General features: G+C 32.5%; 1 protein-coding gene across 1 annotated transcript in view; it reads right to left on the bottom strand.

Annotated features, from left to right (window-relative positions):
• Positions 1-14,705, bottom strand: part of LOC148311301 (LON peptidase N-terminal domain and RING finger protein 2-like) — a 120,934-nt gene that overhangs the window by 6,392 nt on the left and 99,837 nt on the right. The window contains exon 4 of the mRNA XM_088256859.1: positions 4,330-4,448. Within this exon, the coding sequence (XP_088112985.1) occupies positions 4,330-4,448 (119 nt within the window). The remainder of the gene's footprint in view (positions 1-4,329; positions 4,449-14,705) is intronic.

The following is a 14,705-nucleotide window of genomic DNA, read 5'->3' as shown; positions in this document are numbered from 1 at the left end:
CTTCCGGATATATGACACTAGAAATGTTTGTTGAAAAGTTGGTAGCCCCAAGAAAATAAAGATTATTGTTTACAACATTTTGAGTGTGTCCAAATACTTGTTCACAAAATCTGGATTATCTCCAATTACAGGAGTTATTTTCATATTATTTTTTGACATCTCATCAAAGATGAAGAAGAATATGGAAGTCTAGGCATTTACGGGGCTGACGACCGTCATAGGCTAGTTTAAGTGATCACTTTACACACGTGTAACATTCACCAATTCTACCCATTATTGACAACCACACTACTCAAATTCTTGGAAGTTCTGGATATATGAACCAATTTAGAAACCTTGTTCTTGAATCACTAGAACTTAACTAGAGACATCTATTGGTGGGATGTAAATAATCTTTTTCCTAAGCAGAAACTCTTATAATTAGTATGTGAGGTCCGAATCCTGGATTATAATCACACACATGAAAAACGCCAGAAAATACCATTTTCATTTTTATTTTTTAAGCTTATAATTTGACCAGACAATTTAATTAAAACATTTTGAGTGTGTCCAAATACTTGTTCACAAAATGTTACACGTGTGTAAAGTGATCACTTAAACCAGCCTATGACGGTCGTCAGCCCCGTAAATGCCCAGACTTCCATATTATTCTTCATCTTTGCTGAGATGTCAAAAAATAATGAGATTATTTTTGTTGCAATATTTATTTTATCATTTAAACTAATGTACTTAGGAATTCCCACTCTGCTTATTCATGTAGTTCATCTTATTAACATTGCTTTACTTTTTGTTGTATTATCTGTACCTGCTGAATATAAAATACATATTTTTTGAAACAGTAAAACCTCGATATAACGGACATCTACTTTACGAACTTATAAAAACGGACAAAAAATTCGGTCAAACGTAATTTTTTTTAAATACAAACATATAAGTAAGTTTGAAAATTTTGCATGAGTTGCGTGTTAAATACGTTACCTATCTATTTAATCAAAAACGTACTAGAGAGGAAAAAAAACACATTTTTAACCCCATTGGCGACGCCATCTGTTGAAAGTAACTAAATATTGTAATATAAGAAATGAGTGGTTTCTATTTTATTTCTTTTCCATTTTTCCACAGTCGCCGTTTACTGCTGGTTTTACATATACATACACACCATTTTGTGATAATACCGTCATTATATAATTTCATAGCGCAAAAGAAGAATGCATTATGACAGATTCCAAGTTTATTTAACTTGTTTTACATTTTCAATGGCGGGAAGTAGATAAATTTCTCGATTAGATTGTCTTTAAACCATAAAAGTATTAAAACTGATAATAAACTATTTATAATAATGCACTGTTAACCCATTAATGCCCAGTATTCGTTAAACTGCAACAAAATATTCTTTTAACCCAGGTAACATCTGATGTAATTGAATTTTTTGGTTAAACACCGTTTTTGTATTGAAAAAAATAGTTTTTCTTTGAAATAAACACATGGTTTCGAAAATAAAAAAAAGTCATTGAAAGTTAGGGTTTAAAATTATTTTTTTCAATAAATTTTCAAAAAAAAAATCAAATTTTAATTTATATGCAATAAAATGAGCGTGACACGGATATCGCTCACACCTTTCAACAACGTCATAAATAAAAAAACTAGATTTTTCAGGAGATCGTTTTTAAAGTTTAAGAATATAATCAAATATATTAAAAATAAATATCAAGCCACTTATTAAACTTATTACTGTGCAACCTACTTTTACTGTAAAACCTGAAGGTTATTTTTTCTACATTTGAAAAATATTAAGTATATTTAAAAAAATAATTAAACACTATATTTTGTTCAAAGTGCAAAAACAACACTTTCTGCCCTGTAGCGGGTAAATATTAAGTTAAAAATATGCCGCTTTCGCTGGGATTTAGTACATTTTCTGGGCATTCCGAAAACATGCACAACTGAAAATTGACGATTTTTGATATATGACGTTGTTGAAAGGAGTGAGCGATATGTCAAGCCCTCATCATTTCAAAATATTCCTAGAACTCCAAGTGTTAAGATATATCTTATCTGAATGTACTGATAAGACCAAAGTGAATAAACCAGTGCATATTTTCACAACTTCGAGCAGAAATTTATGAGCTATAATTCTATGTTCAGTATCTACATAGTAGCGTTACCTCGAGGGACTTGTATCTATTAGTAACGTATTACGTCCACGAATTATTGCGATTGATTGAAATTAATGTGAAAGCGTTTAAGTAAATAATGAGCACCGTTGATCGTTGATGTCTTCTTCCCTCAAGCAATATGTTTTTCTTCGTCTGTAGAGTGCAATTGTGGAGGTCCTCACCAAAACGTTACATTTCCATTATAAATTATATTAAGTAATCAGGAATTCTAGCTCGTAAAATTGTTATGTTTTGGTGCGATTTAATGATTTCATATTGGTTTAACACAGGATTGGTCACTTTTTGTCGCAACTTTAATTAAGATTGCGATGGAATACAGTAAACATAACAGATGTACATTTAAAGGATTTTTTGAGCAACATTGGAAATGTAACATTTTGGTGAGGACCTCCACAATTCACGTACTACATAAATCTACGAATGTATAAATTTGTTATATTATGATTGATTGTGTGCACATATATTACATATTCGTCCCCGTAGTGAAATGGTTAGCGCGTTTAGTTACCGTGGTGGAGGCCCTAGGTTTGATTCCCAGAGGGGGGGTCAAAATAGACGTTAGTAATTTCTCTCCTTAATATTTATTTTAATATTTCTCTGGCCTGAAGCGCAGGATTGACCACCTGGCTTTCGTGTAAGTCAGAGGTCTAATATCATAGTGGATATTATTAATATTTTTCTTCTTCTTCTTCAGCCTTCTGTCCTTCGCTACTGGATATGGGCCTCTTCCATATGCTTCTATTTATTTCGATCGGTTGCTGATCGTAGCCAAATTTCACCCCCTAACAGCGGCTATGTCGTCGGACCATCTTTTTTGAGGCTTCTCTTATTATCTATCTTAAAATTTTATGGATCCATCTTATGTGGTCTCCCGACATGTCCTGCCCATAGTCTTCAGTCTTGCTACGCGATCCATGCTATCCGCTATTCTGGTTTTGCTCCTAATTTCTTCATTTCTTATTCTGTTTCTCAGGCTAATATCAAGCATGGACTTCTTATGGAGCGCTGTGCGCATTTGAGCTTTTCTACATTTCTTTTTGTAATATTATTAAAATATATTTATTTTTACCCCCCGATAATCCTTCAGCGTGATTTTGTTTTGTTAAAAAAACAGCTGTATATAAATTGGACATTTTAAATATAAGATATGGTATAGCGGCAATGGCTACGATACGAAACGTTTGGTAAGAAGTCATAATGATCAATTCTGAGAAAAAAATCATGCATGGGGATATTGTCAAAATGCGGTATGCGAATTCGACATAAGCATATAGACCAGAGCTGTCCAAACCAGATACGATCCCAGCTCAATCCACTAAACTAAATAGATCCGAGAGCCACAGAAACAAATACTTAACTTTTTGAATAAAAAAAATAAAACAAATACACAGTTCGGGGATTCCTCTAATAATTGTGATAGAAAACTCGTTTCCATGTGAATAAGTATTTCATTAATTTATGTGTGATGCCACAAAAATGATTTATATGAATGGAAAATTTTCGTCTTTGCCGCACAAATACATATAAGCCGAGGGCCTCATGCGGCCCGTGGGCCGCGCTTTGGGCAGCCGTAGCGTGTAGCATAGACCATTATTCCGCAAAGTGTGTGCCGCGGTGATTAGTCGGTGTGCCGCGAAAAAAGTCTAGTTTTGTGAAAATAACACAAATAGTCCAAATTTCGATAACCTGATCTCAGTTAAGTAGGCTCACGTTTCTCAATAAAAATAATATGTTAAATATGTTACCATAATATGGTAAATATGCACCTCTGAAATTTCTGAATTCGGTAGATGTACCTTGAATAGAAAAAGTTTACGGAACACTGGCATAGACCATGGGTGCCCGACTATACTCATGTGGAAAGACAACTAGCCGTAATTTAAGTTGCGGCTGTTTGGCGTAACACGGCTCAAAGCATTCTTATAACTGGCCTCCATCATATACAATCACAGATTTTACTCTATCTCTTTCCTTTACCGAGATAAACATTATCCAAATAGCCACAAAATTGTATTAATTTGATACATGTTTTGGCAAAAAGCATCATTTTAAGTTAATTAACTCGTTTATCTCAAAACTGCTGTTTTTAACTTGCGGCTATTTGCCTTTGCACATTAGTATAAGTATGTATGTACTATGGTTAATTTCTTACCTTGCTCCAAGTCGGCCGTATTCTGACGACATCGTCTGCGTTAGAAAGGGCTTCGCAGTATCTGTTCAGACTGTTCAAGGCCAAGGATCTCACGGCCAGCAACTGGTGATTGTTAGGAGCTGAAACCAAACAATGGACCATTCTAAACTCCTCCGTAAACCACACCAACAAAAAATATTAAGCCAAATTAAAAAAAAAACAATACAAACGCAAAAAATAAATGTAATATAATAGTAACACCGATATAGGGGAGACTGAGTAGGAATGAACCAGATCTTAGAATGACAATTTTTAGTTATTTTTTAGTATATCAGACAGTGGATTATTCACCTTATGGATTATATATATCAATAAATATTACAGTTGTCGCAACTAAAACGAAACATATGGTGCCGGGTTGTGGTCCGGTGGTTAGAGTCGCGGACTCTTATGTCAGAGTTTCTCGGTTCGAACCCACTCTACAACAATTTGATACCTATTTCTAACAATGAGCTGCTTAGGCTTTCCCAGAAATAGTATGAAATTGAAGTATTTTTGTAAACAACAAATACTATTTACTTATATCGTTTTCATAAGTAATATTTTTTTAAGTAAGAAAGACGGAAAATAAGTCAGAGCATTCCAGGGCATACGACCTGCCACTCGGCAGGCTTAAGTGATCACTTTATACACTTGTGTAACGTTAACTTTAAAAGCCACCTGGTTTTAGAAACAGAGATAGAATGTGCTACACGGACAAGAGCCTAGTTCTTTAAAATAAAATATGCACAATACGCGGAAAAATAAATGACAATGATTGCAAATTAAAAAAATATACTAAACATTACAGTCACAAAAAATACCCCAAGACTAATATAATAAAACACATGAACATATCAGAAAAATCGTAAGCATCGCACATTTCAAATATTTTTTTAAACTGCTTTATATTGAAGATATTGTTAATATATTGGTGATACTGTAAATTGATGGAAATGAAAGGGAGGCAGGGAATAGGAAAAGGTAGAAGTCGAGGGTGCAACATGCATTGCTTTAAAAATAAAAATTGGTTAAAAAATTTCAAAGAAATTGCCTTTAAAAACGTGATAAAAGTTTGTGCTTGATTAGCGTTGAATGATCGAATAAAAAAAGTCGACATAACGACTTTTTTAGTCCTTATTTAAATCGATATTGTAGTCCATATCCAGTTTAATCCTGTATCTCGTTATTACATCAGAGATTTCAATCAGATTAGTATTAACCGAATGGTATTTTTAAATGAAAATATATTTTATTATTAAAAGGCGATATTATTAAAAGGCGATTTTATTAAAGGTAGCCTTGATTAAAAAATAAATAAATATGAATTCATGAGTCTGTTCTAGGCCATTTCTGTTAAAGCGTTCTGCAATCTGCGAGCAGTTACTGCAAAGCGACTGTAACCGATGTTATATGTTGACCGCGTATAACCGGCATTATGCAAGGTAAATGAGCACAATTATGTAATAATTTACTGTGATAATGTTATTACGTCATTGTTGCTATAACGGTACTGTTGAGACAAGTTTCGGCAACTATACCGTGATATTATTTCACAAAAGCTCTTACTACAATACCGTCACCAACGGGCAGTATTCACTAAATGCAGAACGCCTAGGCCTTGATTTATTAAAATAATCTTACAATACATTGATTAAGCTGACTAAATCTGCAACTAAATAAAACCGGAAAAAATCCTCATTTCCTTCTTCTTCTTACCCTCATCTAAACATAATGGTGGACACTGGATCGTATCGGCGTAGTGTTACATTGTACGTTAATTTCACGAAAACAAAGTGATCAATCTTATAATCTAATATTCAGTAAATAAATAAATATTAAATCACTTTATATTTCCATTAATAGGTACCTAAAAATATGTATTTTTCTACATCTTCAGAATGGTGCTCAGGGCACTGTATAAAATTTACGATATATTATGTGAGAAGTTAATTATATAAAGGAAAAAAATACGCTTCAGAGTATATTAAAATAACATATGTATGTATTTATTTTGATGAACGTCAAAAATATAAGCAATCGGTAAATAACTTTAGGAGATTTAAGATTTTGAACAAGCCAACATTTACATTTTCATTTATTTGTCGTATCTTCTTTATATACCTACGAGTAAACATATATATATATATATATATATATATATATATATATATATATATATATATATATATATATATACGTATATATATATATATAACGTGGTAATATTTTTCTTTGTAAATTGGGTGTAAATAATATGTTAAGTGGGTGTATAATAATAAAATAAACAATGTGTTGCTTTGTAATTAAAGTTTATTCTTAATTTATCTTTATAATATTTTTCCATCTATCTATCTGATTCTGAAAGTTCAGAATATTATATTTTTTCTTTCTGATGTCTTTTGTTTTATTTAGTGCGACGCATGCGACATCTGGTGGTAGAACTGTTTTATGTAGGTACTATTCGTATGTACTTAATAAAATGTATAGGTAGGTACCTAGGTATTTTATTACATATATATATATATATATATATATATATATATATATATATATATATATATATATATATATATAACTATATATATATATATATATATATATATATATATATATATATATATATATATATATATATATATATATATATATATATATATATATATCTAAGAGATTTTAAACATCCATATAAAACGCTCTTCAGCGCAGATGTGACAGTTAGATAGTGACGTCATTTGACAGCTGCGTTGGCGCGGTAGACAAAATATAGAGAATTCTAGAGATAAATATTACTTTCAATCAACATAAAACTCATTTTCTGTCAATGAGAAATGGAATCACTAGAATTAATGAGAATTATTCACAATAATTTTACAAATTCATGGGCACTGAAAATATGCTCAGAGCTGACGTAACAATTTGTACGTAATTACATATTTACATTTTAAGTGTGTCCAAATACTTGTTCACAAATCTGGATTATCTCCAATTACGAGATTTAAAAAAATGACATCTCAATAATTAAGAATAATATGGAGCCTTGGCATTTATAGGGCTTACGACCGTCGTAGGCTTGGTTAAGTGATCACACGTGTAACATCCACCAATTCTACCCATGATTGACAACCACAATACTCGAATTCTTTAAACTTCTAGATATATTGATCAAACACGTAACACGGTATGCGCGAGTTCACTATAACCATCTACGGTGAGTTGAGGAAACTCGCGCATACTGTGTTACGAGTTTGATCAATATATCTAGAAGTTTCAAGAATTCGAGTAGTGTGGTTGTCAATCATGGGTAGAATTGGTGAATGTTACACGTGTGTAAAGTGATCATTTAACCAAGCTTATGACGGTCGTAAGCCCTGTAAATTCCTAGACTTCACACTATTCTTCATTTAGTCAAAAAATAATGTATATAATTTATATACATATCGCTCACTCTTTTCAAGAACGTCATAAATAAAAAATTGACAGTTTTCAGTTGTGTATGTTTTCGGAATGCCCAGAAAATGTACTGTATCCCAGCAAAAGCGGTATATTTCAAACTTAATATTTACCCGCTACAGGGCAGAAAGTATTATTTTTGCATTTTTAAGAAAAGGTATTGTTAAACTAATTTTTTTAATAAAATAAATATTATTCAAATAGATAAAGAACCTTCAGGTTTTACCTAAAAAGATTTGTTGCACAGTAAAAAGTTCAATAAGTGGCTTGATATTTATTTTTAGTACATTGTATTATATTTTGAAACTTCAAAAACGTTCTCCTGGAAAATCAAGATTTATGACGTTCTTGAAAGGAGTGATCGATATGTATATATATATATATATATATATATATATATATATATATATATATATATATATATATATATATATATATATATATATATATATATATATATATATATATATATATATATATATATATATAAATATATATATATATATTTATATATATATATATATATATATATTCATATATATATATATATATATATATATATATATATATATATATATATATATATATATATATATATATATATATATATATATATATATATATATATATATATACTCGTATACTTATGTGTAAAAAATCGTAATGTAGAACTTTATTGTTAAAAAACACATAAAAATAAAATAAGACGAAATAATTTTCACAATTTTTTTTAATGTGTTTTTTTAACAATAAAATACAATTTAGTAGACTCAATTATTTCATGTTTGATTTTAACGTTCAATATATACCATAAGTGTAAATAATAGTATTAAATAAATCGCATTCGGTAGTTTATTTTTCATTTATTAATTCCGTTGAAATATTCATGTAAAAATGTTTGGCGTCGTCTCACTGTTAGACTTTTATACAAAAGGTTAATGCACGCCCAAGATCACATTGACCTTGGACACACGAGTACGTTTTATGGTACGTCGCCACTGTGTGGGGACTCGTTTCGATCAACACGATTCTTTCGTAGTATGAAACAGTCGACGCTCCAACACAATTAACATAGATTCGAAAAACATGTGCTTGCAATTTTTTATTGTTACAGATTAATGTAGAAATATAGGATTGATTCATACATTAATCTATAACAAATTAAAAGGAAAATAACTTTGATTAGATTAGAGATGTGACTGAGGCCCGGTATTCGTTAAGTCGCAACTTAATTTTCTCTAAATCCAGGTAACATTTTACGTAATTGACTCTTTTCTTAAAACATTGCATAAAAAAAGTTTTTCTTCGAAAGAATTATATGCATTGAAAAGAAACGAGTTATGGAAAGGCGAAGAGTTAAAACAAAATTATACAAGTATATTTTACTGTTCATATTCCAAAAAACAAAAACAAAAAAACAATACATATTCTTCGGGCGTGAACAGAAATTTGAATTTATTTCTTTACAGCCTAAGTTTTAAATATTTAATTGATAAAATGTATACTAGGAACTCTAGTTTCTATATTTCTAAATACGAAATACGCAACCAAATTAGTATACTGGTTCGTACGATTAGCTAAGTGATCGGGATCATGTCTTCTCCTAAGCTTTATCACACAATGACGTATAGGACACTTAATCGTATTGTAGTATGTTATCTTGATCGTTACTTACATAAAGGTCAGTTACATAAACATAAGTGTCGGGTTGTGGTCTCGTGGTTAATATCATTTTTAATAATGCGCCGCTAAGGCTACTATTAAGTATTTTTGTAAATAGTAAAAACACAAGTATTTCTCTTCAGCAAAAAATAATAAAGGCGAGTTGAAACTCCTGCGCTTTAGGCACCAATTTAGGGTAATATTAAATAAACATTGGAGTGAAAAATCACATGTATTTTGACCCCCTGGGAATAGAACTCGGGGCTTTCCAGCACGGTAGCTAAATGCGACAACTATCAAACTACGGAGGCGGTTAGATAACCCTAAAACCTGGCTGCAAAGCTCCTTCAATGACCAAAAAATATCTTAAGCTGTAATTAAAAACTTTTCCCTTTTGATAACAGTTTCATTCTCTTCTCTTCAGACATTTTCTTCCATTTTCCAACCTGGTGTTTTTTTAAGACATTTATTTATCTTCTTTGGTTCGTTGAGCGAAACATTCGTTCTATGGAGCATCCTCCGTACGAGGGTCTACTGTAAAATAAATTGCAATCCTCTCAAAATACGACATGAATAATTAACGACCTTTATGGGAAACGCGATACTCTTTAGTATTCCTGTCCAATACAGGGGAACGTGTGTATACGAAATCTTTACACACGTCCAACATGGGGTTAGTGACATTTTGCATTGATTTAATTTCGAAAACAAAGATTTAAGAAAATCAATTGTGAAAATTTGTAAGGGTTTAGACTACCTTTAAAATAATTTGATACGTCTTTTTACAACAATTTCATTGCGTCCAAATACTTGCTCACAAATCTGAATTATCTCCAATTATAGAAGTTATAATTCATACTCGTATTATTTTTTGACATATAGGAGTTATTATTCATATCATTTTCTCATTAATAGATGTCTCTGATTAAATAGATGTCTCTAGTGACTCAAGCACAATGTTTCGAAATTGGATCATATATATCTCGGTCTTCCTCTGTCTCAGAGGAAGAGGTTTGCTGACGATGTTACTTTGATTGCCGATAGCGAAGAGGAACTCCAGGAAGCCATAACAACCATGGAGGAGATCCTCGTGAGCGAATTCGGCATGAAAATAAATTAAAAAAAAAAAACAAAGTAATGGTCGTCGGCCGGACCGAACAGAGAGCGAGTGTCCATATCTGGAGTACTCCTAAAAAACGTGAGGGAGTTTGTCTACCTCGGAAGCAGGATCTCTTGGGATGGCCGGTCAAAAGGCGAGATTGACAGTCGCATACACTAGGCAAGACTTGCGTTTAACGGTAAATCAGTGATTTTTCAATCAAACAACATAGATCTGAAACTACGCAAATTTCTTGTCAAAACGTATGTATGGAGTGTGCTACTTACTGTATGGCTGCGAGACATAGTGCCTATATGGAAGAGATAAGAATAGGCTGAATGCGTTCGAGATGTGGACCTATAGAAGAATGCTCGGGATATCCTGGAGAGACCACATCTCCAACGAAGAGGTACTACGATTAATCGAAGAAAGAAAGCACCTACTCGTGACTATCTCCAAGAGACACGCCGAATGGACCGGTCACGTGTTGTGACATAAGGGTGTCCTGCACATAATAATAGAAGGGACGATCGGGGGAATAAATGCCAGAGGACGCCCACGCCGCGAATACCTAAGCGACTTATACGAAGACATGGGTTCGTATGCTCGACGTATGAGGAGCTGAAGAGGGTTTCGGAAAATGGACTAGAATGGCGGAGAAGATGTCATCTGTTGCTGAAGACCAATCCGCAGGATTGAGACCAGAGAGAGATATAGAACTTCCAAGACTTTGAGTATTGTGGTTGCCAATCATGGGTAGAATCGGTGAATGTTACACGTGTGTAAAGTGACTTAAACCAGCTTATGACGGTCGCAAGCCCCGTAAATACACACACTTCCATATTCTTCTTCATATATGTTGAGATGTCAAAAAATAATATGAATTTAATACGTGTTTCAACATATATTTCGTGAGAATCAATTAAGGTGACCAAAAAGTGGGTCCATTAACCCTGGATTACAGATATTCTTAAAATTTACGATCGACATTGAATCTGTGGGAAGCACCGCAGTACGTGTAAAGAATGTATTAACAACTAGCATGTATCTTTGTTTTTTATCGATATTGTATGTTCGTATTTTTTATACAGTTATGTACATACTGTGTTACGAGTTTGATCAATATATCTAGAAATTAAAAAAAGATTGAGAAGAATTTAGATGTCAATCATGGGTTGAATTAATGAATGTTACACGTGTGTAAAGTGATCATTTAACCAAGCCTATAACGGTCGTAAACCCTGTAAATGCCCTGATTTCATCTATGTTGCGATGTCAAAAAATAACTTCCAGTAATTCAGATTTGTGAACAAGTATTTGGACCGATTCAAAATGTTGTAAATAAATAGGAATGTTAAATAAATAACAGTATTTCTTAGTAAATTTATTGTTTATCAATGTATGAAAACATTGCAGTAATTTGTTATCGGGCGTTAAAAGGAAAAGTGACAAAGTGAAGTGCACTTAATGCAATTAGTTACGACAAGCGAAAATAGAGCAGTGAATATAAAATGCACTCAGCAAAGGTACACGGGACACTCTGAAATTGCTTTTTATCAATTATTTCAATTCTAATAAAATCTATTCTCTCTGCCTACCCCTAAAGAGGAGCGGCATGATATTAAGTTAGTTTTTATTTATTTTCACGTTTTTTTAATGTTTTTTTTTTCAAAAAAAGGATGTCGAATTTGACAACCAGACTTTGGATTTGTCATTGTCTACAACTGGAGTCGAAAAAGGGGACCCATAAAAACACGAAATTCTCTATTCAATTACCATTATTATACTAAAAATAGCACTCAAGCTCACTTCAAACAAAGATCCATTCATTCGTGTCTAATAATATAAATTTAATGCACGCTACATTTTTATGCTCTATCTAAAGCCATACAATACTCCCACAATATATGGGTTATAATAATAATGAGATTCAATCTATATTATCGATATGAACACGATTGATAACAATATGTGAGGTGTAGTAAGCTTAATTTTACTTGTGTACTGTTTTTGTGTACTGTACTGTTTTTATGTGTTCTTTTCATTCTTTCCCATTTCACAATACTGAGCCACTGCAACGCGTGGCAGCCGCAGGGGTAGGCAGAGGGGATGGAGCGCCACACTCTTCTATCCTGACATACACTCCTCGCATCCTTCACATCCATACATCTAAACATGTCCTCCTATTACGCACACTTTTGACACCACCAGATTTTAGGTTCTGATTGATCTGATCGTGCCAAGTCTTTTTCGGGCGTCCTCGTTCTGTTCTCCCGCTCACATTCGCCACATATGTTTTCTTAGTCATTCTATCGTTATCCATTCGCTCCACATTTCCATGCCACCCACAGAGAAAACGATACATTATAATACGATAATATGTATTTTTTAAAAACTTAAGGAAGTAAGGTATATTTTTTTTATTTTTTGTATTTATCTACTTGTTAAGCCAATTATTCTTAAAAGTAGTAATCGGATAAAATGAACAAGGTACGGTGGCTGACAATCGAAATCACATTTCAACAAAGTCAAACATAAATAATTATTTACGCAGTCAAATATACATAACATTAAACTTATATAAATAGGTTATCCACATATTTACGGTAGTTAAAATGTTCTAACTCAGCGGTTCTGAACCTTTTTGAAGTCAGGGACCACTTTTAATCATAAAGAAAATTTGCGGCACGCGGCACACCAAAACATAGAAAAACATACAAAAGATAACTTTTATACAAAATAAATCTGATTATTTTATTACGGACAAGTTAAAAATTACATTAACTAAAAAAATACATAAATACTCCAATGAAACTTTTTGCGGCGAAAATTATTTAATGTGATACAAATTTCAGCGATATACGGTCTAATATTTGATTGAACTACTATCATTTCATCATCCAAATTGATTAGTCAAGTGTGTATTGTGTGTGTAATGTTACACGTGTGTAAAGTGATCACTTAAACCAGCCTATGACGGTCGTCAGCCCCGTAAATGCCCGGACTTCCATATTCTTCTTCATCTTTGATGAGATGTCAAAAAATAATATGATTAGCCAAGGTTCACAAATCCTTGATGATCCAAATGAACCTACCATTGATAGAGCACTGTCTGTACAAATTCCTACACCCACGATATTTTCAATTGTTCTAAGTAGGATAAGATATCGCTCACTCCTTTCAAGAACGTCATAAATCAAAATTCGTAAATTTTCAGTTATGCATGTTTTCGGAATGCCCAGAAAATTTACTATATCCCAGCAGAAGCGGCATATTTTTAACTTAATATTTACCCGCCACAGGGCAGAAAGTGTTGTTTTTGCATTTTGAAGAAAAGGCATTGTTTAATTATTTTTTAAAATAAACAAAATATTTTTCAAATGGAGAAAAAACCTTCAGGTTTTACTTAAAAAGATCTGTTGCACAGTAAAAAGTTCAGTAATTGGCTTGATATTTATTTTTAATGCACTGTATTATATTTTTAAACTTTAAAAACGTTCTCCTGAAAAATCGAGTTTTTTTTATTTATGACGTTCTTGAAAGGAGTGAGCGATATATTGACCGCTGTTGTGAGGTTAGCGCACACAACTTCACTTTGCAAGGGTGCTGCATCTATCATATTTGCAACTCAAATCGCGCAGTAAACGAGCCAATATTAAATTTAGGTTTTCATAATTTTACGGAGCACTCGCAACAATCCGCGGAGCAACGGTTAAGAACCACTGCACCAAATAAAAGGTAAGCATATCTCCTATCTGGGATGAATCTGGGCTAGAATAACAGTGAATAGTTAACGATTCATCTACGCAGTGTGGATAAATTGGACTTTAGGTCAGTATTTTCAGGAAGTAATGATATAGATAACAAAGTTATTTTATAAAAGATATTTTATTTTACCGAATAGAAGTAATCTCAACTTTCGTACGTAATTCCAGTTGTAGACATTGTATCGTAAAATAAGAATTTCCATAACTATATATATATATGTCCGCCTCCGTAGTGTAATGGTCAGCACGCTCGGCTACCGTTCTGGAGGTCCCGGGTTCGATTCCCAAGGGGGGTAAAATAAATATAAGTGATTTTTTCACTGTAATATTTATTCAATATTACCATGGACTGATACCTGAAGCGGAGGGCTGATCAC

This window comes from Brachycentrus maculatus, unplaced genomic scaffold (assembly GCF_059751285.1).
Source record: "Brachycentrus maculatus isolate JH-2025_06_01 unplaced genomic scaffold, ASM5975128v1 h1tg000068l, whole genome shotgun sequence".
Taxonomy (NCBI): domain Eukaryota; kingdom Metazoa; phylum Arthropoda; class Insecta; order Trichoptera; family Brachycentridae; genus Brachycentrus; species Brachycentrus maculatus.
Note: the sequence above shows the minus strand (reverse complement) of the source record. Positions and strands in the feature narration are given on the sequence as shown.